Genomic DNA, 22,367 nt, shown 5'->3' on the forward strand with positions numbered 1-22,367 from the left:
GCCTAATCCCTCTATGCATATGTTAACGGCCTCAATATCAGACAAATCCTCTCATGTCCCTTGCCAGTCTTCATCTCCTGATTGGATTCAACACAGCTGTCACAATGGCCCCTCATCACCTGGACAGGATGATGGATTTCCTCAATGCCTTGGCTCCTAACCTCATTAAGCAACACTGAGGCATTTGTCTCATCATACAACAGTGTTGCCTTATCTAAGCTGAGGCAGAAAGGGTGAGAGAGCTCTTCATCCAAGCACTACTTTTGCTCAGTCTGTTCAAGTATTACAAACACCACGATTCAACAGCCAGTCAGCCACCTATCCTTGTTCATGGATAAAAGGACCACTAGCCTACAGTTGATAGGCAGACTGATACTGTACTGTAGACAAAGCTAGTGCAAAATTGTGTTCAACGACGTCCTATAGTTAACGTTAATGGACATAAAAACCGATGGATAATAATGTCTAAAGATAAAACGCTGTTTATTGGAGAGAATAAGTAAGCCTTTATGATTTGGTGTTCATTCTTGTACGTGGGTTAAAAAAAAACTATGCACAAAGTACTACGGACTGTATAACCCTCCCATACTACTAGACAGATACATTACAAAGATAGCATCATAATTCAAATCAAAAAGTGTCATGGTGAACGTGTCGTTTTCAGACATTGCACCTGACATGAGATGTCACTTCGGTCGGGCCTACTCTGTATATTAAGATTATTATTTTTTTTAACAGTGCCAGTGATTTGTCACCTGTGAATTAGAGGCATCGATACCTATTGTCGAAGTCTGATCGCTTCCAGATATGCTATAGATTGCACACAATCTAAACGTCAGATTGTAACCTGACAATACCCCCAAAAACAGAATCTTCACTAGCCAATACAATAACTAGACATGGGATACCGAACAAGACGAATTACTGTATTTAGTGTATAGACGAATTTAGTCCATATTCTCAATAAGGTATCCCCAGCAATAATTATACTACAAACTGTAAACATTAGATAAACAAAATCGTTACTAATTCATCTGACTTAACAGCTGACGACCGTACAGCTCAGTTGGTCATTGGAGCCAGCCAGCAACCATATTATTGCTAGCTTCTGTACTGTATCATAGCTACCTGGCTTTAGATATTACAAAAATATCGACAACACTATGAACTGTTTCTGTTTGAAATTAGCTACTCACCCAAATAAATGTCTCCAAACGATCCGCTTCCAATTTTCCTGCCCAGTCGGTATCGGTTCCCCACTCTCAGTTCCATGATAGACAAGTTATAGCTAGCAAGCAAACAAGCTCGCTAGCTCAAAATTCACACAAAAAATGTATCGGTTTTAAGTCCAAGAAAGTTTCAGTCAAGACAGAAAAATTAACAGTCAAAACTATTTCCCCAAGTAAATAGAATGTCACTCTTCTTTCTGTCTCCCCTAGTATCTCTCCTCGGATATAGAAATTCAGTTCCTTCAATCCAACAACCTATCTTTCACCATTCGTTTTAAAACACTCCTGATATCATAGAATAATAATAATGAGCTTGTTTTAAAGGTTTAAATGTGTAGTTTAGGCTCTTGCTATTTTCGATACCATTCCCTCAACTTTTCCCGAGGATGAAGATGGATTTTGAAGACGTTGTCCTTGTACTTTATTCTCGGCTCCAGTCTTGTCTCTGCGGCTGCCTGCTTCCATATGCGGCTGTGCACTAGTCTGTTGTACGTCGCTGACATCACTTCCCGTAGCAACGGCAGGCCACAGCAAATATCTGGCAAAGGGGGAGGGGAGGGCTTGGGGAGGGCTTGGGGGGGGCTTGGGGAGGGCTTGGGGAGGGCTTGGGAAGGGCTTGGGGAGGGCTTGGGGAGGGCTTGGGAAGGGCTTGGGGAGGGCTTGGGGGGGGCTTGGGGAGGGCTTGGGGGGGGGGCTTGGGAAGGGCTTGGGGAGGGCTTGCACAATAACAACAAAAGCAATGGATTGAATCAATTTCCTTTGTCCAGTGTGCCCTGTATGCTTGCATGCAATGCCCGGTGTATTATCTAACTGCCATGTTAACGGTGAGTTTGATTCTCAAGAATAATGTTAAATGAAATATCAACCTATTAGCTTTATTTGTGTGTTTATGTGCACTTTGGTATATAGGCATCTGTAACAAACAAACCCTTGATAAATCTCTAGCTCTTTGCTATACCTATAGACATTATTAATCAAGGTCTACAGTTCTTGGTTCCAGGGGGAGAGTGACATACAAGTGAAACCAGGTTAAATGTTAAGCTGACCACAAGCAAAAAAAAATCACCCTCTGACGTGTCCTAACAGCAATCATCCGAAACAAAACAAAGTAACAAAGTAAAAGTACAGAATAAGAAAGAAACTAAGTTTCTAGTTGGTAGGGCCCAACTACATTTCAAAACACCAGGGAATTGTGAGGGTATATTCTACCAAGTGGTTTCATGTAATGAGACCCTATTATTGTCTCAGAAGTGGGTCTGTGGTGTATGTCTTTGGCAGTGTGTTAGTACTTGCTACGCCTACCTCCCACAACCTGTGGTCATGGATATTTTAGCCTCATCTCCCTAAATATTTACACTTTAGATTTCCTACTTGTTTTTTGGAACTGTGTCCCAACCCTCTCTGTCAATATCTACTCCATCCTGCCTAGCCGGCTCTCGAATGATTAACGTTTCAGAGGACTCAGAGCAGTTATTGCATTATGCCAAAGCCTAATTCAACCTCTAAAGGCCCTACCAATACATACTTGAATTAATGTCCCCTGTAGATCTGGAAGAACTGGATAGGTGTGAAGAGAAACTCCATTTAACCTTGCTAAAGAGCTCGGTAGAATTGATACCTCATGGCTTTCACCCATCTTTCCTGTCAGATCTAAGGAGAAGGTTTCTGAGGGGAGAGTAGAGAGTTGATTTGGGATTGGGCATAACCATCTGCCTCACCTACCTATTTTCAATCATTTTAATCATGCTTTTGTGTTTAGACTTGATCAGTCCATTTGGCTGAGCGGCATCATTCTTCCATGGTGGGGGAGATCTGCCTAGGCATGTTGCTGTGACGTTGTGATGACGTGCAGGACAGGGCAGGGCAGGGCAGAGTGATAACTAAATCAACCTGACTGTGGGGAATTCAGACTCAGCATGACGTCACACTACAGTACATGTAGGTCAGGAGGATCAGGAAAGAGGACTAGGATATTATGAGTCACACATAGAGATGACATCCATTCAGTGGGTTCGTCTCCTGCCCAGAGGTAGTGATTAGCCTTTAGTAAATCGCAGATTGTGTGGAAAGTTTTTGGTGAAATTCATTGAACTACCACACCTCTCAACCCGATCTCATCAAATTCATCACTAGAACTTTTGAGCATAATGACTCAACTATTACTGTTTCTGTCCTATATATATATATATATAGGACGGAAACAGTGATGCTCAAAAATTGAGAGGTGGTAGTTGAATTCATTTCACCAAAACCTTTTCACCAAAACCTTTCCACAATCTGCGATTTACTAAAGGCTAATCACTACCTCTGGGCAGGAGATATATATATTCATACTTATCAGTGAGAGATCAGACTTATTGAGGTCAAAATGGCATTTATTAATCAATGGAAGCCAATATTTTGCCCCTCTAAAGCATGTAACCAAAACATTTTCAACCTTGTCCTTATCATCATCCTTTCATGTTCACCTACTGCATGAGGTAGAAGGTGTATAATGCTAGGGCCAGTATTCCACCATTGCATTATTAACTCTCACTTTCATTTTCAATATAATTATCCCTGTGTGTGATTCTATCCACTACCATCTAGCCTGGCTGCCTGGAACTTCAATGGGAATTACTTCCAGTAACCGTGGCAGCATGTGACACGTGTGTGCTTCATCTGTGCTTCCCGGCTTTCTCTCTGAGTGAATCTGGAATGATCCGTATCCATTCTGCTTCAGCAGATATAATCCCCAGAGAGTACAGCTGCCGTATGTTTAATTCCAGTCTGCCAACAACACAAAGGGTTAAGGGGACACTCTGATATCGCCACAGTGATTCAATTAAAATTCCCTAATTAAAATAAAAAGCGCACATGCATGTGAATTATGAGCATGCACACACACAGCATTATGCAGAGACATACTGACAGATGAGCACACACACAAACACACAAAACCTGGACATAGGAACCAATATACAAGCATGATATAGAGGATTTTGTCAAAATCCATTCTGTGTAGCATCTGACAGAGAGTATCCCCACTTTTCATTATTTATGGCATTAACACAAAATAGTACAGAGTAAACAGTTTGAATGATTAGACAGGCCAAATATAAATACAACAGTATATAAAAGGATTTTTCTTCAGCGTTTTGGAGTGTGTATAACCATGACCAACCATACTAATTGAATCAAGCTGCACTGGAAGGCCCTCTACTGTATCAATGACAACTAGAATAATCATTGAATTGAATGAGCATGCTTAACTGTTCCCAAGTGTATCATTTCCACACCCGGCTTTGACATAAATCTAGCAGGACATGGCCCTGTTGTCCTGGGAAAGGTATCCCAAGGTCCCAAGGCAGATGAGCCTCTCTGAGGGGCTAGAGGTAGGCAGGATCTTCAGCTGGTGGTGATGGTGTGTGTGTGTGTGTGGGGGGGGGGGGTTGAGTATGATGGGTTTCTGAAAGACAGGCAGGTAGGAAGTCATTGAAATACTCTCACATTTTGAGCACATTGGATTATAGTTAACGAGGTGTCGTGACGCTCACATTCTTCTTCTTGGTTGAACCTGCACTGTTCAGCTTCATTTGTACAATGACCTGCAAGGTTACTATTGTTTCATAGGGGTAAATATAGATTAATAGCCATCAACCACATCATGTGAGTTATCTGTAATAGAGGTCATGGTAAAACAATGAACCTTGAGCACTCATTACGCCTGTTTGGTCTGAAATGCATCTAATCTGTAGTTTGCATCGTTATCGTCCCACTGGTCTCACTAAAGCCAGACCTGATTGATGAGATTCTAGGTTCCGAGATGTAACCATCCCACACATTAGTGTCATGTGGGTTAAGATGGGCCTAAACGTTTGTTTACATTGCCCTTATTCACTTTGAAAGGCAGCAGTCAAGAACAACACCTGATGTGTTAACATGGGCAACACCTTACAAAGAATTACTGCTGACATGACATACATGTATTATGTGCAATCTGTCTGTGTGCATGGATGCCACCTATGCCTACAGAAGGGGGTTAGCATGAAATTTGATCACTCAAATTCTCGGCACGCCCACGGGCCCACTGATACTATCTGATAGTGGATTGTGATTGGCCGTGGAGGAACCAATGCCTGAAGCCATGGCAAGAGGTATCACATGGCCTTGGATTTGGCTTTACATTACATAATAGAGGTTCATTCTCTCACATTGAAACCAATGCCCACTGCAAGCCTATTAATGCCTACCAAAACCATACGTACCTTGTTAAACCGCCTTTAAGTACATACAGAACAGAGGGCTCACCAGAGACAAACAAAACATGTTGGCCATAAGACAACACAGAATGTTCAAGTCCAGAACATTGGACAACAGGTTGTAATGTGGAACATATGAAGCAGTGAGTCACTGGGCTATGTGAGTTTAGAACGTGTCCTGAGTCTCCACACCTGTATCTGTTGCACAGTTAATACACATTGATACACATGAATAATCATAGCTATCAGTGCTCTCTCTCTCTCTCTCTCTCTCTCTCTCTCTCTCTCTCTCTCTCTCTCTCTCTCTCTCTCTCTCTCTCTCTCTCTCTCTCTCTCTCTCTCTCTCTCTCTCTCTCTCTCTCTCTCTCTCTCTCACTGAAGATCATCACCTAAAAGCTCATAAAGATTTTCCCAGAGATGTCAGTGTACACCTCTTCTACAAAGAGGCTTGTGATGATGTTGATTACCACCACTGCTGTAATACTATCACTTTACCAGATTACTTCACTGAGGTAGAGTGCATTGAGCTGGCTATACTTCATTTTAAAAAATCAGGCAAGCGAGGGAAAGGATTTCAAGCCTGCAGGGTCTGTAAAAATCACATCTCCTAACATTCTACTGTGTTCCGGATCTCAGGCTCAGCACGCATTCACTACAGAGGTCTACAGAGGTAGTTGCCGCACTGGGGACCAAATTAACTCAAATCAGTATCTAATTCAAACCAGAGATATGAGATCTGAGAATTTCCCACAAACAAAACATGCTGCAGATCCCTATGGATTCTTTGTCAAAAGAAGTCAAACCAAGACTGTCCCCTGTATTCATCCTGTCTCTTACGGCAGGAAATATTCCGCACAATTAAGTCCAAGTGCCAATATCGGCATGCGCTCTACATTTAATCCAATTAACATTTGTTTCTTTCTTTTGCTCTGTGAAATAATTAGTCTTGATAAAAATTATCTGTGTGTTTTCTGGAACACATTGCCTATGCATCACCCCCTACTGTGGTTGAGATCCGTCTCGCTGTACACATAGATGGGATGACTTAAGAGTTTTAACTTTACACTTTTTTCATGATCTAATTTTCATCTTAGTTACCCCCCTTGTCAGCAGTAATCTTAGAGTAAAGTCACTCCGAGTATGTACTAGTGTAGCACCTTTTTGTCCACCTTTTTCTCCATTTACAGTTTTGTAAGTTTCAACCACATGCAAAGGGATTTAATGCGTCTCCAAAGTAAAGACCAAATATCAAGAGCTCACTACTGCACTCTGCTGGCAATCTGCTCCAGACTACTGGCTTGAGCTCAGTGGACCGTGAACAGAGCATTGTAAAAATAGGACCAGCTCCTTGTTGAATCACTGACCAGGGCCAGTTGCTCATTGCTCACAAGATGTGAAGTGATTTTCAAACACTCCTTCTAACCCTCAGTGATTGTCAATGGCAACCTTTCCATAGACTGGTTGAGAAAGGCTGCATATTCTAAGAGGCAACAAACCTCTAAAATCAGCATTAACGTTGAGTGTCAATTTTGTTAACCTCGCAATTACATGGACACTTGAAATTCCTTGATATAAAAGCTTTTAAATCCACGGGTGCTATCTGCCAATGCTCCATGCCGGGATTTCTGCACAGCCCCAGACTTCTGACAGCCGCCGTCAAAACAGACCCCCACGTGATCCTAAGCGTCAAACTACGGCTGCGTTCGTAAATTTGCTCTGAGAGCGCCAGAGCGCACACTGGGTTCAACGTCATAAAGAGACCAAGTAATTTGATTGGACAAGAGGCATTCCATGAGTGCTGATCAGATTTCCAGAGCAATTTTACGAACGCACTCTACATGCAGCCAATCGGAGAACACAAGGAAATGTTTTTTTGGGTGTGTGTGTAGTCTCCAGTCCACTGTACATCTCAGTCATGGTCTCATTTTAGTTGTAGGTCTTTTACATTTCACACTCCTCGAGATGGACGGTGCATTGACAACGGAGTCCGATGATGAGGTTTCCTTACGGAGGAGAAAGAGAGAAGAAGGAGCCGATATTGTCGGGATGAAGTTAGCGACAACAGAAATAAGCGGGTAACTTTTTTGACAGCTCTGGCGTTCAGTGCAATTGTGTTAGGAGAGGCCTCCCTCGCTCTGAGCTGGGCTGTAAAACTGCTGATAAGGGACTTGTTATACGTTCATATATGTTTAACAGTCATGTTTTACACGTATCACCTACCATGCAACATATACAGTATATCTCAAAAGTGAGTACACCCTTTAGATTTTTGCAAATATTCTGTCATATCCTTTCAGGGAATAACACTATCTTAATGAAACTTTGATGTAACTTAAAGTAGTCAGTGTGCTGCTTGAATAACAGTATAGATTTATTGTCCATTGAAAATTACTCAGTACACAGCTGTTAATGTCTAAACAGCTGGCAACAAAAGTGAGTACACCCCATAGTGAACATGTCTAAATTGTGCCCAAAGTGTCAATATTTTGTGTGACTGTGGTGATTCACATTAAGAGACATTCACCAAGAAGGGTTTGTACCTTTAAGAGTGGGGGTTAAAGGGGCAAGGGTTTCCGGTTCCGGGGGTAGTTATTGTGGTTGTCACGGAGAGTGTATGTTAGCATGTAGCAGAAGTGAGTGAAGTAAACATCCTCGACTCCAACCTACGTCTGTCGTCTCTTTGTTGCACTTCCCACATTGGTGACCCCGACGAAAGCGAACGAGATGTCTGTCCAGAACCCCGGAAACGCCGCCGCGTTGCCCGCACCGGACTATGCTAACATATACGCAGCAACCGTCAAGCTGCCCGACTTTTGGCAGCAGAACCCACGGGCGTGGTTTCACCACATAGAAGCCCAATTCCGGCTGAGAGGGATAACGCAGGATGGGTCTAAATATTTCCATGTGGTGTCTGCGTTAGATGCTTCGACAACGGCGCGCGCGATGATGCTGTTAGAGGATCCACCGGCTGTCGGCATGTACGGTGCATTGAAGACATTCCTGCTGAAACTTTATGAGCTGTCAGAATTAGAGAAAGCAGACCGCCTGCTGTCACTCAATGGCCTCGGCGACGGCAAACCGTCGGAGTTGATGGAGAGAATGTTGTCGGTGCTGGGATCAGCTGATCCCTCGTTCTTGTTTACACACATTTTCCTGCGGCAGCTCCCGGCGCCTGTGCGCACAGCACTGGCCAGTTCCCCCCTCTCCTCCACCAAGGATTATCGTTCTCTGGCTGCGGAGGCCGACAGGGTGTACCTCGCTAACCGGCAGCAGTTTATCCATGCGCTGCTGCCCCACCCAGACCACTTGACCCCACCTCCACCCCTGGAGGACTATACAGACACCGCGGCCGCGGTGACGGCCCGCCGCCAAGCCGACGACGGGCTCTGTTACTACCATGCAAGGTTTGGGTCCAAGGCCAAGCAGTGTCGCAAGCCATGCAGTTTCAGGGTACAGGGAAACGCCAGGGCCGGCGCTCATTAGCGGCTATGGGCGCCGGCCGTGACTGCAAGCTGTTGTTCGTCGCCGACTCCTTATCTGGCCGGCGGTTGCTGGTCGACTCAGGCGCTCAACGCAGCATCCTGCCAGCGCAGGCAGTGGACACCATGGCCGGCGGACACGGCCCCCAGATGGACGCCGCTAATGGCACACCCATACGAACATTTGGCATCAGGTATGTGGAAGTGTGTTTTGGCGGGCGCCGTTTCGGCTGGGACTTTGTTATGGCTGCTGTATCCACGCCACTTCTGGGCGCGGACTTCCTCTGTGCTTTTAACCTGCTGGTGGATATTAAGAACTGTCGCCTGATCGATGCCCTCTCTTTTGCTTCGTACCCCTGTACGCTGGGGGGGGCGGGAGCGCTTTGCCTGGCAAACACGCTGGCCACCGGGGATCCATATCAACGCCTGCTCGCCGGTTTCCCTGACCTCACTACACCCACGTTCTCAGCGGAGGTGGCTAAGCACGGCGTAGAGCACCATATCACCACCGTGGGCCCCCCAGTCTATGCCCGGGCCCGACGCCTCGACGCGGCCAAGCTTGCAATCGCCAGAGGGGAGTTTTCGACCATGGAGCGACTCGGCATCGTGCGCCGCTCAAAGAGCCCGTGGGCTTCCCCCCTACATATGGTGACTAAGGCCGACGGGGGTTGGCGCCCCTGCGGCGATTTCCGTCGCCTGAATAACGCCACAACCCCCGACCGGTACCCCGTTCCACACATACAGGACTTCTCTGCCCACCTGGCGGGGGCCGTCATTTTTTCCAAGGTGGACCTGGTGCGCGGGTACCACCAGGTGCCGGTCCATCCGCAGGATGTGCCAAAGACGGCTGTCATCACACCCTTTGGACTTTTCGAGTTTCTGCGAATGCCTTTTGGCCTCAAAGGGGCGGCGCAGACGTTTCAGCGCCTGATGGACTCTGTGCTCCGAGACATGCCATTCATGTTTGTTTACCTGGATGACATTCTGGTGGCCAGCGCGTCCATGGAGGAGCACATGACACATCTCCGGCAGTTGTTTGAGCGGCTCAGGGCCCACGGCCTCATTGTAAACCCAGCCAAGTGCCAGTTCGGGCAGTCATCCATCACCTTCCTCGGACACCATGTCGCTCCGCAGGGAGCCGCCCCTCTTCCCGCCAGAGTGGAGGCCATCACCAGTTTCCCCCGTCCCCGCACGATACAGTCTCTACAAGAGTTCCTGGGCATGGTGAATTTTTACAACCGTTTTATTCCCCATGCCGCCCACCTCATGCGTCCCTTGTACGAGACCCTGCGGGGAAAAGGGCCCAAGGACGTGTTGGACTGGTCCCCGGAGATGGACAAGGCTTTCGGGGCTGCTAAGAACGCGCTGGCTAACGCTGCTCTACTGGCGCACCCGTCTCCCACAGCCCCGGTCGCCCTCACGACGGACGCCTCTGACTATGCAGTGGGGGCGGTGTGCGAGCAGTGGGTGAACGGGGCTTGGCAGCCGCTGGCCTTCTTCAGCAAACAGCTCCGCGACAACGAGCGCAAGTACAGCACCTTTGACAGGGAACTGCTGGGTCTTTTCCTGGCCACCAGGCACTTTAGATTCCTGTTAGAGGGCCGCCAGTTCACCGCCTTCGTGGACCACAAGCCACTGACATTCTCCATGGCCAAGACCTCGGAGCCATGGTCTGGGCGTCAGCAGCGTCAGCTCTCGGCGATCTCCGAGTTCACCACGGACATCCAGCACTTGGCGGGCAAGGACAACTTCGTCGCCGACTGCCTCTCACGGGCGGTCGTCGGGTCTGTGCACTTAGGACTCGACTATGCCGCCATGGCGGCGGACCAAGCCGCAGACTCTGACATTCAGGCCTACCGGGTCGCTCCTACTGCACTGCAGCTGGAGGACGTGGTGTTCGACGCGGCCAAAGCCACTCTCCTCTGCGACGTCTCCACCGGCCAACCACGTCCTATGGTGCCGGCTGCCTGGCGGCGCAGGGTTTTCAACACCATCCACGGCCTTTCCCACCCGGGGGTGAAAGCCTCGGCTAAATTGGTGGGGATTAAGTTTGTTTGGCCTGGCCTCCGGAGGGACGTTAGAACCTGGGCTGGCTCGTGTGTGGCATGTCAGCGCGCTAAGGTGCACCGCCATACCAAAGCCCCTTTGGCACCGTTTGTGGTGCCAGAGAGGCGTTTTGACCACGTGCATGTGGACCTGGTAGGCCCCCTGCCCCCGTCTCACGGATATACCTACCTCCTCACCATGGTGGACCGGACCACCAGGTGGCCAGAAGCTGTTCCCCTGGCCTCTACTACGGCAGCGGAGGTGGCCCGGGCGTTCATTGGGTGCTGGGTGGCCCGCTTTGGCACACCAGGTGACATCACGAGCGACAGGGGCCCCCAGTTCACCTCGGAGCTCTGGACTACGGTTGCTGAGCACCTGGGGGTGAAGATCCACCGCACTACGGCGTACCACCCGCAGGGCAATGGACTTTGTGAGCGGTTCCATCGGGACATGAAGGCCGCTCTTCGGGCCAGCCTGATGGACAGTGGCTGGGTGGACCGCCTCCCGTGGGTCATGCTCGGTCTTCGCTCTGCCCCCAAAGAGGATCTCCAGGCCTCGTCCGCCGAGCTGGTGTATGGCCAGCCACTGCGGGTTCCTGGGGAGTTTCTTCCAGAGGCTGCAGCTCCCTGGTCGGCCGCCTCTCATAGAACTGTGTTCCGGGGCATTGTGAATGACCTCGTCCCTATTCCGACATCACGTCACTGCCTCCCCCAGTCCTACGTCCCCAGGGACCTGCCATTGGCTAAGTACGTTTTCATCCGACACGACAGCCATCGGGCTCCACTGCGGCCCCCCTACGACGGGCCCTTCCGTGTCCTGGAGGCGGGCGCTAAGCACTTTGTGGTGGACATGGGGGGCAGGTCAGAGCGGGTCGCTATAGACCGTCTCAAGCCTGCTCACTTGAACATTGACGAGCCAGTTCAGTTGGCCCTACCCCCGCGGCGGGGGCGGCCCCCTACCCCAACCTCTGTCCCTACCCCAACCTCTGTCCCTACCCCAACCTCTGTCCCAGCTCCAGTTCCAGTTCCAGTTCCAGTTCCAGCTCCAGTTCCAGTTCTCACCCTTAATCCCCCTCCTGCAAAGCGCAGCCGTTTCGGCCGCTTGATCCGCCCCCCGCCACGTTAACTGTAGTACTGTTCATGGATTGCCTGTTCAGTTGGACTTTTAATGGTTATCTTGGTTTTTTGTACCTTCTGGGTTGGTGAATTCTGGGGGGGCCTGTGTGGTGATTCACATTAAGAGACATTCACCAAGAAGGGTTTGTACCTTTAAGAGTGGGGGTTAAAGGGGCAAGGGTTTCCGGTTCCGGGGGTAGTTATTGTGGTTGTCACGGAGAGTGTATGTTAGCATGTAGCAGAAGTGAGTGAAGTAAACATCCTCGACTCCAACCTACGTCTGTCGTCTCTTTGTTGCACTTCCCACATGACCACCATTGTTATCTAGCACTGCTTTAACCCTCCTGGGCATGGAATTCACCAGAGCTGCACAGGTTGCTTCTGGAATCTTCTTCCACTCCTCCATGACGACATCACGGAGCCCACGGATGTTGGACACCTTGCACTCCTCCACCTTCCTCTTGAGGATGCCCCACATGTGCTCAATTGGGTTTAGGTCTGGAGACATACTTGGCCAGTCCATCACCTTAACCTTCAGCTTCTTCAGCAAGGCCGTTGTCATCTTGGAGGTGTGTTTAGGGTCATTATCATGTTGGAAAACTGCCCTACGGCCCAGTTTCCGAAGAGAGGGGATCATGCTCTGCTGCAGGATGTCACAGTATATATTGGAATTCATGTGTCCCTCAATGAAATGCAGCTCCCCAGTGCCGGCAGCACTCATGCAGCCCCAGACCATGATGCTGCCACCATTGCTTGACTGTAGGCAAAACACATTTGTCTTGGTACTCCTCACCAGGGTGCCGCCACACACGCCGGACACCATCTGACCCAAACAGGTTTATTTTGGTCTCATCAGACCACAGGACATGGTTCCAGTAACTCATGTTCTTGGATTCATTGTCTTCAGCAAACTGTTTGCGGGCTTTCTTATGCATCGGTTTCAGAAGAGGCTTCTGTCTGGGGCGACGACCATACAAAACGATTTGATGCAGTGTGTGGCGTATGGTCTGGGCACTGGCAGGCTGACATCCCACTTCTGCAACCTCTGCAGCAATGCTGGAAGCACTCGCACATCTATTTTTGGAAACCAACCTCTGGATATGACGCTGAGCATGTGGACTCAACTTCTTTGGTCGACCCTGGCGAGGCCTGTTCCGAGTGGAACCTGTCCTGGAAAACCGCTGTATGATCTTAGCCACTGTGCTGCAACTCATTTTCAGGGTGTTGGCAATCTTCTTATAGCCAAGGCCATCTTTGTGAAGCGCAATAATCCTTTTTTTCAGCCGCTCAGAGAGTTCCTTGCCATGAGGTGCCATGTTGTCCAGCATTCAGAGAGAATTGTGCCCAAAACACCAAATTTAACAGCCCTGCTTATCATTTACACCTGACTCCTTGTAACACTAACGAGTCACATGACACCAGGGCGGGAAAACAACATCATTGGGCACAATTAGGACATGTTCACTATGGGGTGTACTCACTTTTGTTGCCAGCTGTTTAGACATTAACAGCTGTGTACTGAGTAATTTTCAAAGGACAATAAATCTATACTGTTATTCAAGCAGCACACTGACTACTTTAAGTTATATCAAAGTTTCAGTAGGATAATGTTCCCTGAAAGGATATAACTGAATATTTGCAAAAATCTAAAGGGTGTACTCACTTTTGAGATATACTGTACATACATAACCACACTGGTTTGCGTCAGTTAATTCTGTTATCAATTACATAAAGAATTATTGTCATTTATTGTATATCCATAGTACCCCTTGCGGGGCTGCACATCTCATACTCATTCACAATGTAGTCGAGGCTTGTGAGTTCATAGTGAAGATGATCTCCCATTCTTGACACACTAGTACACTGTTGTACATCCATGTAACATCTTATTTCCCCAGTTTGGATCAACCAGATCAACCATCTTGTTTGGATAAACCAGTGGATTTAAGAAGTGTTCATGAAGTCATCAAGTTTGGACCCTCACCTTTGCCAGGTAGGCTTTAGCGCCGTATGGCTTAAGGACCTGACTGCTTCTGAATTCAGCATTGCTCGGACATTGTTTTGATAAAGAAGACAATGACAAACCTTTTCAATACATTAACCTGACTCTATTATTTTAAATGCAAAACACAAGAGTTAATCATGAATAGCAAAACATGTGTTACCTAATACACAATAACTGACCAATGAGTGTCATTCGCTTAAAGCCAAGCATTATGACCCGGACACCACTGAGCCAATCAGCTCCGGCCTGCAGACAATGGAGGAACTGTTGTCTTGGCGACGGAGTGAGGCCAACCCCTTTAACGTGGCAACGGTTCCTCTGGCTAATCGGGAGCCATCTCTGGCCAGCTCTCAGCGCAGGACTCTGGTGTCTCATGACATGATGGGCGGTTACCTGGACGACAGGTATGCATTCACTTCTTTAGATTAGATTAGATTAGATTAGATTCAACTTCATCTCTGGCCAGCTCTCAGCACAGGACTGTGGAGTCTAATGCCATGATGGCCGTTTACCTGGATGACAGGTATGCACTCACTTCTGGGGGGCAGCGGTACTTTTATCATTTTGATGTCTCAACAGTGAACCTTTATGATGTTCTAGTCTACACTGTTGTATTTAGTATGATGTTCTAGGGGGGCGGCTGTGGCGCAGGAGGTAGAGCCGGCTTCTAATGATCGCAAGATCGGCGGTTCAAATCCCGGCTGGCCACATGTCAAAGTGTCCTTGAGCAAGACACTTAACCCCAAATTGCTCCCAATGAGTGGGCCGGCGCCTTGCGTGGTAGCTTACTGCCATTGGTGTGTGAATGTGTGTGTGAACGGGTGAATTTGGAAAGCGTTTTGGAATAAGGCGCTATGTAAGTCAGTCCATTTAGTCACTCAACACTCTTATTAAGAGCAAAACACAAAACGTGTGTTGCGAGTAGACATAAGTGGAGACTGGAAATAGCCACAAACTCCCTTTGAGCATCAAAAGAAAGTCCTCCCTGCCTGTCTGTCTGTCCTGTCTGTCCTGAGGTTTGTCCAGGGGGTCGAGACTGAGGCTCCGTATGCCTTCTACCACTGGCAGTACATCGACATCTTCAACTACTTCACCCACCACATGGTGACCATCCCCCCAGCTGTGTGGACCAACGCTGCACACAAGCACGGGGTTCTTGTCCAGGGTGAGATGAGAGGAAGCTTGAAATTAGTTGAAATTAGTTCACTCAGTTCAGGTCAGAGATGCATTGAAATGACCCTCATTTGGGGGTTATTTCCAGCTGTGCGCACACATATACCAAGGAAGCTGTAAGAGGAAGCAGACCCTAAAAGTGTTTCCTTTCCCCCTTATCACAGTTTGTTCAGTTCATTTGTGTGTGTGTGTGTGTGTGTGTGTGTGTGTGTGTGTGTGTGTGTGTGTGTGTGTGTGTGTGTGTGTGTCAGAGTAACTGTCTGACTTGGGTCATATTGGGTTACAATGATGGGGCCAAAACGTATTTGACAGCAGATAAAATGTGAAGACTGTAGATACTGTTGTTATCTTGTATGGAACAGATAACATTATTTTTGGAACTTCTGCTTTCTTTTGATAAGGCCAATATTGAGGGTGATGTAATGTGGTTCTACTTGATTGGTTTAAAAGACAGATTGACTCCGCCCATGTGCTGATTCTTTTATTGGTTTGTTTAAATGTCACAGTAAGTAATCAGAGGCTCTGATTGGCTTGCTTCCAGGCACTTTCATCACTGAGTGGACGGATGGGGGGAAGGTGTGCGAGGTCTTCCTGAAGGAGGAGGAGTCTTACCGCACTGTAGCTGATAGGCTGGTACAGATCGCTCACTGCTATGGCTTCGATGGCTGGCTTATCAACATAGAGAACACCCTCAGCGTGAGTGATGGGTTTCAATCAGCAACTCACGACATTTAAACATGAATCTCTTATTGTGCTGAAATCTAATGACGCAACACATAATAGTGAAATTAGTTGGGAATCAATTGAAATAGAAAAGATAAGGGACTATTACGACAGTAATACAGTTAGTTGTTGATTTGCTTGAGGCTTTCTCCAGGATGTCTCCTCGTAGCTGAAATGTTGACAGTCCAAAAGACTCCCTTGTAGGCTACTCTTTTAAGGTTAAATGACTGTGGAATGTATTGTATATGGGCCTATTACTGTGCAATGGAATGTGCATTGGTCTACGGCTAGCTACAGTATAGTTGAGGAGAATTCATCAGAGCAACGCATCCAGGTATTTTGCATACCTCACATCATGCCCCCGCCCCTTTTTGGGGGAAACAGTCCCTTTCGTTTGACTGGCGGTAAATACAAATTCGAGGTCTTTGCTAATTTAATAGCATAAAATAAGTTAACAGTATTGCTTTTTAACTATTAGGAGCCCAAATCCATTGGCCAGTCAGACGAACAATTATGTAATGTCGTTGCCGATCAACGATTAGAGTCGTTATATAGAAGAAATTAATGAAAAGGTGCCGTGGTCGTTCTGATGACAGGGAGGTGACATATGACTGCTCAGATGAATGAGACTAGCCTAAATAACCCTAACATATGTCTCTCTTACGCCCCCCCCCCCGGTAGAAAACGGCGGTGAGGAACACCCCTCTGTTCCTGCGCTACCTGACGGACCAGATGCATGAGAGAGTCCCTGGCAGCCTGGTGCTGTGGTATGACAGCGTGTTGATGAACGGCCAGCTGAAATGGCAGAATGAACTCAACCCGTCCAACAGGTAGGGAAGGAGAGGGGGGGAGAGGAACTGAGGGAAGGATAACTAAATGAATGCTAGAGAGGAGGGTTATGACAGTGTGCTGGAGAACTCCTCAAATGGTGGAACAAACCTATTTAGGGGAAGTGAGTAAGAGGAAGGGGTGTAGGTTGGGAGCTAAGAGGAGGGTGTATGGGGGAATCGGCTAGGCTTGGCTAGTTACTTGGCCTGTGGGATTGAAGTCTGGGTATCTGGCATGAAAACAAAATAATGACCAATGAACCATTTTATGACAGTCGTGCATTATTGAAGAAAACAACAGATAGATATCGAACAAACACTTGTCTCCTCTCCACTTGTTCATATCTCTCTCTCTCTCTCTCGTTCTCTCTCTCTCTCTCTCTCTCTCTCTCTCTCTGTCTCTCTGTGTCTCCCAGAGTGTTTTTCGATGCATGTGACGGTATCTTCACCAACTACAACTGGACAGAGACAAGTTTGGAGGGGATGAAGGCCTATTCAGCAGCCCAGGGCAGAATGGCCGACATCTATGTTGGTGTGGACGTGTTCGCCAGAGGAGAGGTGGTGGGAGGGAAGCTTGAGACCAATAAGGTAAACACTGGTGTGTGTGTGAGTGTGAGTGTGAGTGTGAGTGTGAGTGTGAGTGTGAGTGTGAGTGTGAGTGAGAAAACGCCAAGCTCTCTAAAACGACTCTCATCTTCCTTAGGCTCTGGAACTCATTCGTAAACATGACTTCTCCACGGCCATCTTTGCTCCAGGCTGGGTGTATGAGTCAATCCAAGACAAGACTGAGTTCCGCAAGAACCAAGACAAGTGAGCACCTACTCACATTTGAACCAATGCATTTTTGCACATTATCGTCAGGGCTGCGTTCAGGAAAGTGCAATGTGTTGATGGTTACGTCATTTATAGAGATGATATTATCCCTCTCTACACCACAAGCTTGTATTATACGCCTATTCGAGTCTTCCTTGGGCCCAACGGAATGCAATCCAACTTATCTGCTCAATTGACACTTTCTACTTGGGCAAGGGCACAAATGACACATTTGACGTTTTGAGAATGCCTTTATAATACTGGAATGGATCATGTTGATATATGTTATACTGGGGGTTCTCTGATTTGATTTGCACCCTCGGACAACCCCTATAATACAACCCCATGTCTTTCCCAGTGACAACACCATAAAGATCCAAGGGCCTCTATGTTCTTATCTACTACTTCAAACGATCCCTCAAAACCCATCTTTTTAAACTATTTTTATTGTTGTTTTTACTGACTGTGCTTTTCTTTAGCTTTTTATTGATCTATCTATTCTTGTTCTCTCCATGGAATTTAGTGTCTTGGAGTACAGTTAAAAGCTATACAAAATAAATGTATTATTATTATTATTATTATTATTACTACTACTTACTACTACTATGGTTGACATCCTCGTATGTCATATCCTGTTTTCAGGTTCTGGTCTCTCCTCTCTGACTTCCTGTATCTTCACCGTCCGTCCTTGCCCCTCCCCTTCATCTCGTCCTTCTGCCAGGGCTTTGGGAAGAGCGTCTTCTGGAGAGGACAGGTACCAGACAGCAGCAGTGTACACGTGGAAGAGCTAGAACACACTGTTGAATGTAGCTTTGAGAAATGACTGTGTGTGATATGTCTGGCTTTACCTATCTGATACTGGTGGATAATCAAAATACTCCCTGTGCTTTTTTATTAAACTGACATGGTCGCTTTCAGTTTTCCTCAAGGGCCAGAGTTACTCCTGATCAATTCAAGCAGCCAGGAAAAACTCCTGGCCCTATTCATTGCACTGCTCTAGCTACTGAGGTGGTGGGAGGGAAGCTTGAAACCAATAAGGTAAACACTGGTGTGTGTGTATGTGTGTGTGTGTGTGTGTGTGTGTGTGTGTGTGTGTGTGTGTGTGTGTGTGTGTGTTTCCCCTTATGTGTAGATGGAGGTGCAGAGAAGCTGGTTCAATCTGAATGCCCAAGAGCTGCAGCCTCTCTACTACACAGAGTCTCTGGAGGACAAGGGCTGGCTGAAGACCCGAGGCTGCCCTGAGGGTGCCTGGAACGGGGGCTGCTCTCTGCTCATAGAGGGCCTCATCCCCTCCACCCTCTCCAAGGTCTGCGCCAGGTAGGTGTGTGTTTGTGTGTACCTGTGTACCTGTGTACCTGTGTACGTATGTGTAAGTGTGTGTGTGTGTACACGACACGTACAGGTAGGTAGAGAGGGGGTTACTTTTCTTCAACATAACTCTCATATCTCTCTCTCTCTCTCTCTCTCTCTCTCTCTCTCTCTCAGTATCTTCTCTGTGCAAGTGCCCCTGGCCTTGAGGACGTTTGTGTCCTTCATCTATAAGCCATCTCCTGGGGTCACTGTCGCTCTGGAGCTGAAGACCACCGACGCTACGCTCTGCACACACAGTGGCGTCCAGGACCTATCCAGTAAGTTACTGACTGACCTCATCATCCCTCGCCCTTAATCACTGACCTCATTATTATACGCAGCTCACCCCAGACCCACACCGTGAAGTCATCATTGTTGGCCTCACACAATAAATAATGTGTGTGTGTGTGTGTGTTCGTGTTTGTGTTCGTTCAGGCGGTAGTTTTCATGCTGTACCCTTGGGTGAAGACCACAATTTGGTGAAACAGTTTATTCAGAGCTGTGGACAGTGGAATCCAGAAGGGTGGACTGTGAGGTAAGAAAAACAAAAAAACAAGGTGATAGGCTGAATAGATTTCTGCTTCTCTCTTTAGTCTTTACCCAACACGTTCTACAGCAGTGTTCAATGGAAAGAGGCTGAGTAAAGGAAGATACTAAAGGAAGAGTATTTGGACACATTGCTTAATGTTTATGCTTATCTTATTAATGCTTATCTTTTCTCTCTCTGTGTGTGTCTGTGTGTGTCTGTGTGTGTCTCTATGTGTGTGTGTGTGTGTGTGTGTGTGTGTGTGTGTGTGTGTGTGTGTGTGTGTGTGTGTGTGTGTGTGTGTGTGTGTGTGTGTGTGTGCGTGTGTCTCTGTCTGTGTCTCTGTGTCTGTGTCTGTGTGCACACATGTGTGCAGGTGTTCCTTGCTGGAGCTGACAGGCTGTGCCCTGAGGGACGTGTGTGTGAGCGTGCACAGGGAGGAAGGTGCTCAGGATACCCCCTTCGCCTGCAGGGTCGGGGAGATCATGGTGAGAGAGATGAGCCTCTAGTGCCATTATCAACCAATTCCGAGTCTTCAGTGCTGGTTTCCTGAACCAGATTGAGATTGATTTTCAGTCCAAGTGTCGATTTAATCTAGGCTCTGGAAACCAGCCCATATGATTTGTCCACCAGAGGGCTTTCTTTGGCACTGTTTTGTTCTGGCCTGTCTGGGTTTGTTAAAGTATTCATATCTTTCTTTTCCCCTCTCCCCCCCTCCATTCCCCCAGATCCTAGATGCTGAAAGTCTGTCCGTGCCCCCTCTCGCTGTCCAGAGTGTGTGTGTATATGACGTGGTGTGGTTGAATGGTGTGGGCACTTCCCCAGACTTCATCCCCCAACTCCACCTCAATGCCACCCTGCGCTGGCTCTACCCAGCCCAGTTGGTGCGCCACTTCCGGGTGTACTGGCGGCGGATGAGGGGCCCGGACCCTCGGATACCCCCCGGAAAACTGGTTCTAGTGGGTCGAGCTTATTCCCTTTTGTTTCGGGTGTCGGAGCTTGCCATTCCGGAGCCACCAGGATTAATAGAGTTTGTGGTGGAACCGGTGACCAGAGAAGGATTCCTTGTTCCAGAGACCCACTGGGGGAGACGCAGCCTTACCTATACCAAGGAGCAAACTGTCCCATCATAGAGACAAGGACTGGACTTCCTGCTTCCTGTTCCTAATGTTTCCTGTTTGTGTTGAGTAGGAGGAAATGGGAGAAATCATTTTGAAATGGAAGAGATACTAGCTGCCTGAGCTTGCCAAGTTTCAACGTGTTTTGTCACATTGTACTCTGCTGAGTGTGCCCTAAATACTATATAACAATAATGGTTTTATAAACATTTTGAGGTTTTCATGCCACCTGTTGGTAAACTCCTATCCGGCATTCTCCACTTGTCAGGACAGTACATTTGTTATTAACTGACCTGCCTGGATAAATAACGGTTACATTCAAACATTTTAAAAACATTTTAAAGACCGCCTTAGAGAACCTTCCTTTGCATCACCTCATCCTCAGTAACTGTTGTCTTATCTGCCGTACGGCTTAGGGTGAAGTTGTCTGGTTTACGGTTAGTCCTCATAGGTTGTGTGGAGGATGAACTAATCCTAGATCTTCCCTCTGCTCATACACCGTCTCTGATATTCTTTCAAGCTGAATTCCATTCCTCTTCTCTGTATCTTGTGTCACTGCTTGCTTTTTTTTGAGGAGCACTCAAAGCCTTGCAGAGCATATTTATGGAATTTCTCACTTATGCAGCTCAAGCTCAACAATTGTATGATGCAGTGTTTTTACAGAGAACTCTATTGTTCTTAAAATGAAGAGTATAACATGTATGGAAAAATAAATAAAATACCTTCAAAAGATATTCCCTAACTTGTTCCCCCCCCAAAACATCTCAAGTACAGCATTCAATGTCAATTCAGAAGATTATGCTAGACAATAGGCTAGGTGCACGATCTCACTACTTCCTGAAAGGCAACTGGTATGAACATATCCTGTCTCACTCTATTGGTTTAATTGATTAATCAGCTGTGCGGTAAACCGTTGGAACACACAGTGCACAGCTGATTAATCAATTAAACCAATAGAGTGAGACAGGATATGTTCATACCAGTTGCCTTTCAGGAAGTAGTGAGATCGTGCACCTAGCCTATTAGAAAATAGAAGTTGTATTGTTCTCATGGCTACAGTGACAAAGAAAACCATCACAATCAACATTAAGACAAGGATATTTAGAATTCCTGATATAGAGCATTATGGAGAGAATACTGACATTTAAAGGTGGAGAAGTATGCTGGACTGTGCAGCTGTAAAAAAATATATATAATAATAATAATAATATATGACTGTGGAGACAGTGAAGAATAGGTGTCAGGGTAGTGTGTGGTGGCACCTTTGTTTTTATTAAACTTGTACCAAAAAGTGTACCAAGTTTTGTGCTTTTATGAAAAAGTGAACTATTTTTTCCACATATTAACCGGACTATACCAACTAGTGGACATATTTTAGATTGGAGCAAATCGCATGTGACTAGATTATGTAAATGAGAGGTAGGTCTCCCCGAAATGTCCATGGTCGTAGTGATTACTGCGCCATTACTACCAAGATATAGTTCTCTCTCCTACCCAACTGCCTACTATACAATGAGTATGTGTACAGTATAGTAAGACATTTGTTTTACTTCCTTTGAGTCGAAAATAATGCCCGTGTATTCAATAAATAAAATATTTATAGAATTCAGTATTCTGTGAACCAATGAATGGTTCACAGAATACGTGCGCAGTGATACTCAGGGTGATACGTGCGCAGTGATACTCAGGTGAGAAGCCCTATAAATAACCTGATACAATTCG

At 46.9% G+C, this 22,367-nt stretch overlaps 2 protein-coding genes across 7 annotated transcripts in view; one reads left to right on the top strand and one right to left on the bottom strand.

The window, feature by feature from the left end:
- The window catches only part of csnk1da (casein kinase 1, delta a), a gene marked incomplete at its 3' end in the record, with an annotated part of 41,485 nt that extends 40,165 nt beyond the window's left edge, over positions 1 to 1,320 (bottom strand). For all 5 annotated transcript variants that reach the window (XM_080524841.1, XM_080524842.1, XM_080524840.1 and 2 more), the window contains exon 1: positions 1,197 to 1,320. In XM_080524841.1, coding sequence (XP_080380967.1) covers positions 1,197 to 1,272 — 76 coding nt within the window. In that variant the 5' untranslated portion in view covers positions 1,273 to 1,320. The remainder of the gene's footprint in view (positions 1 to 1,196) is intronic.
- Positions 1,321 to 7,396: 6,076 nt separating this feature from the next.
- Positions 7,397 to 21,365, top strand: engase (endo-beta-N-acetylglucosaminidase). Of its 2 annotated transcripts, none has more exons than XM_080524783.1 (14): positions 7,397 to 7,545; positions 14,009 to 14,103; positions 14,318 to 14,519; positions 15,132 to 15,280; positions 15,830 to 15,984; positions 16,693 to 16,841; positions 17,255 to 17,426; positions 17,542 to 17,648; positions 18,294 to 18,405; positions 18,784 to 18,968; positions 19,137 to 19,279; positions 19,437 to 19,536; positions 19,904 to 20,015; positions 20,256 to 21,365. In XM_080524783.1, the coding sequence occupies exons 1-14, from the start codon at positions 7,433 to 7,435 to the stop codon at positions 20,658 to 20,660; spliced, it is 2,199 nt and encodes a 732-aa protein (XP_080380909.1). In that variant the 5' UTR covers positions 7,397 to 7,432; the 3' UTR covers positions 20,661 to 21,365. The 2 variants fall into 2 exon arrangements, with proteins under 2 accessions (XP_080380909.1, XP_080380910.1); XM_080524784.1 differs by lacking the exon at positions 7,397 to 7,545 and adding an exon at positions 9,089 to 9,143.
- The last annotated feature ends 1,002 nt before the right edge of the window (positions 21,366 to 22,367 follow it).

This window comes from Nansenia antarctica (assembly GCF_963989245.1).
Source record: "Nansenia antarctica genome assembly, chromosome: 2".
In the NCBI taxonomy this organism is placed as follows: Eukaryota; Metazoa; Chordata; class Actinopteri; order Argentiniformes; family Microstomatidae; genus Nansenia; species Nansenia antarctica.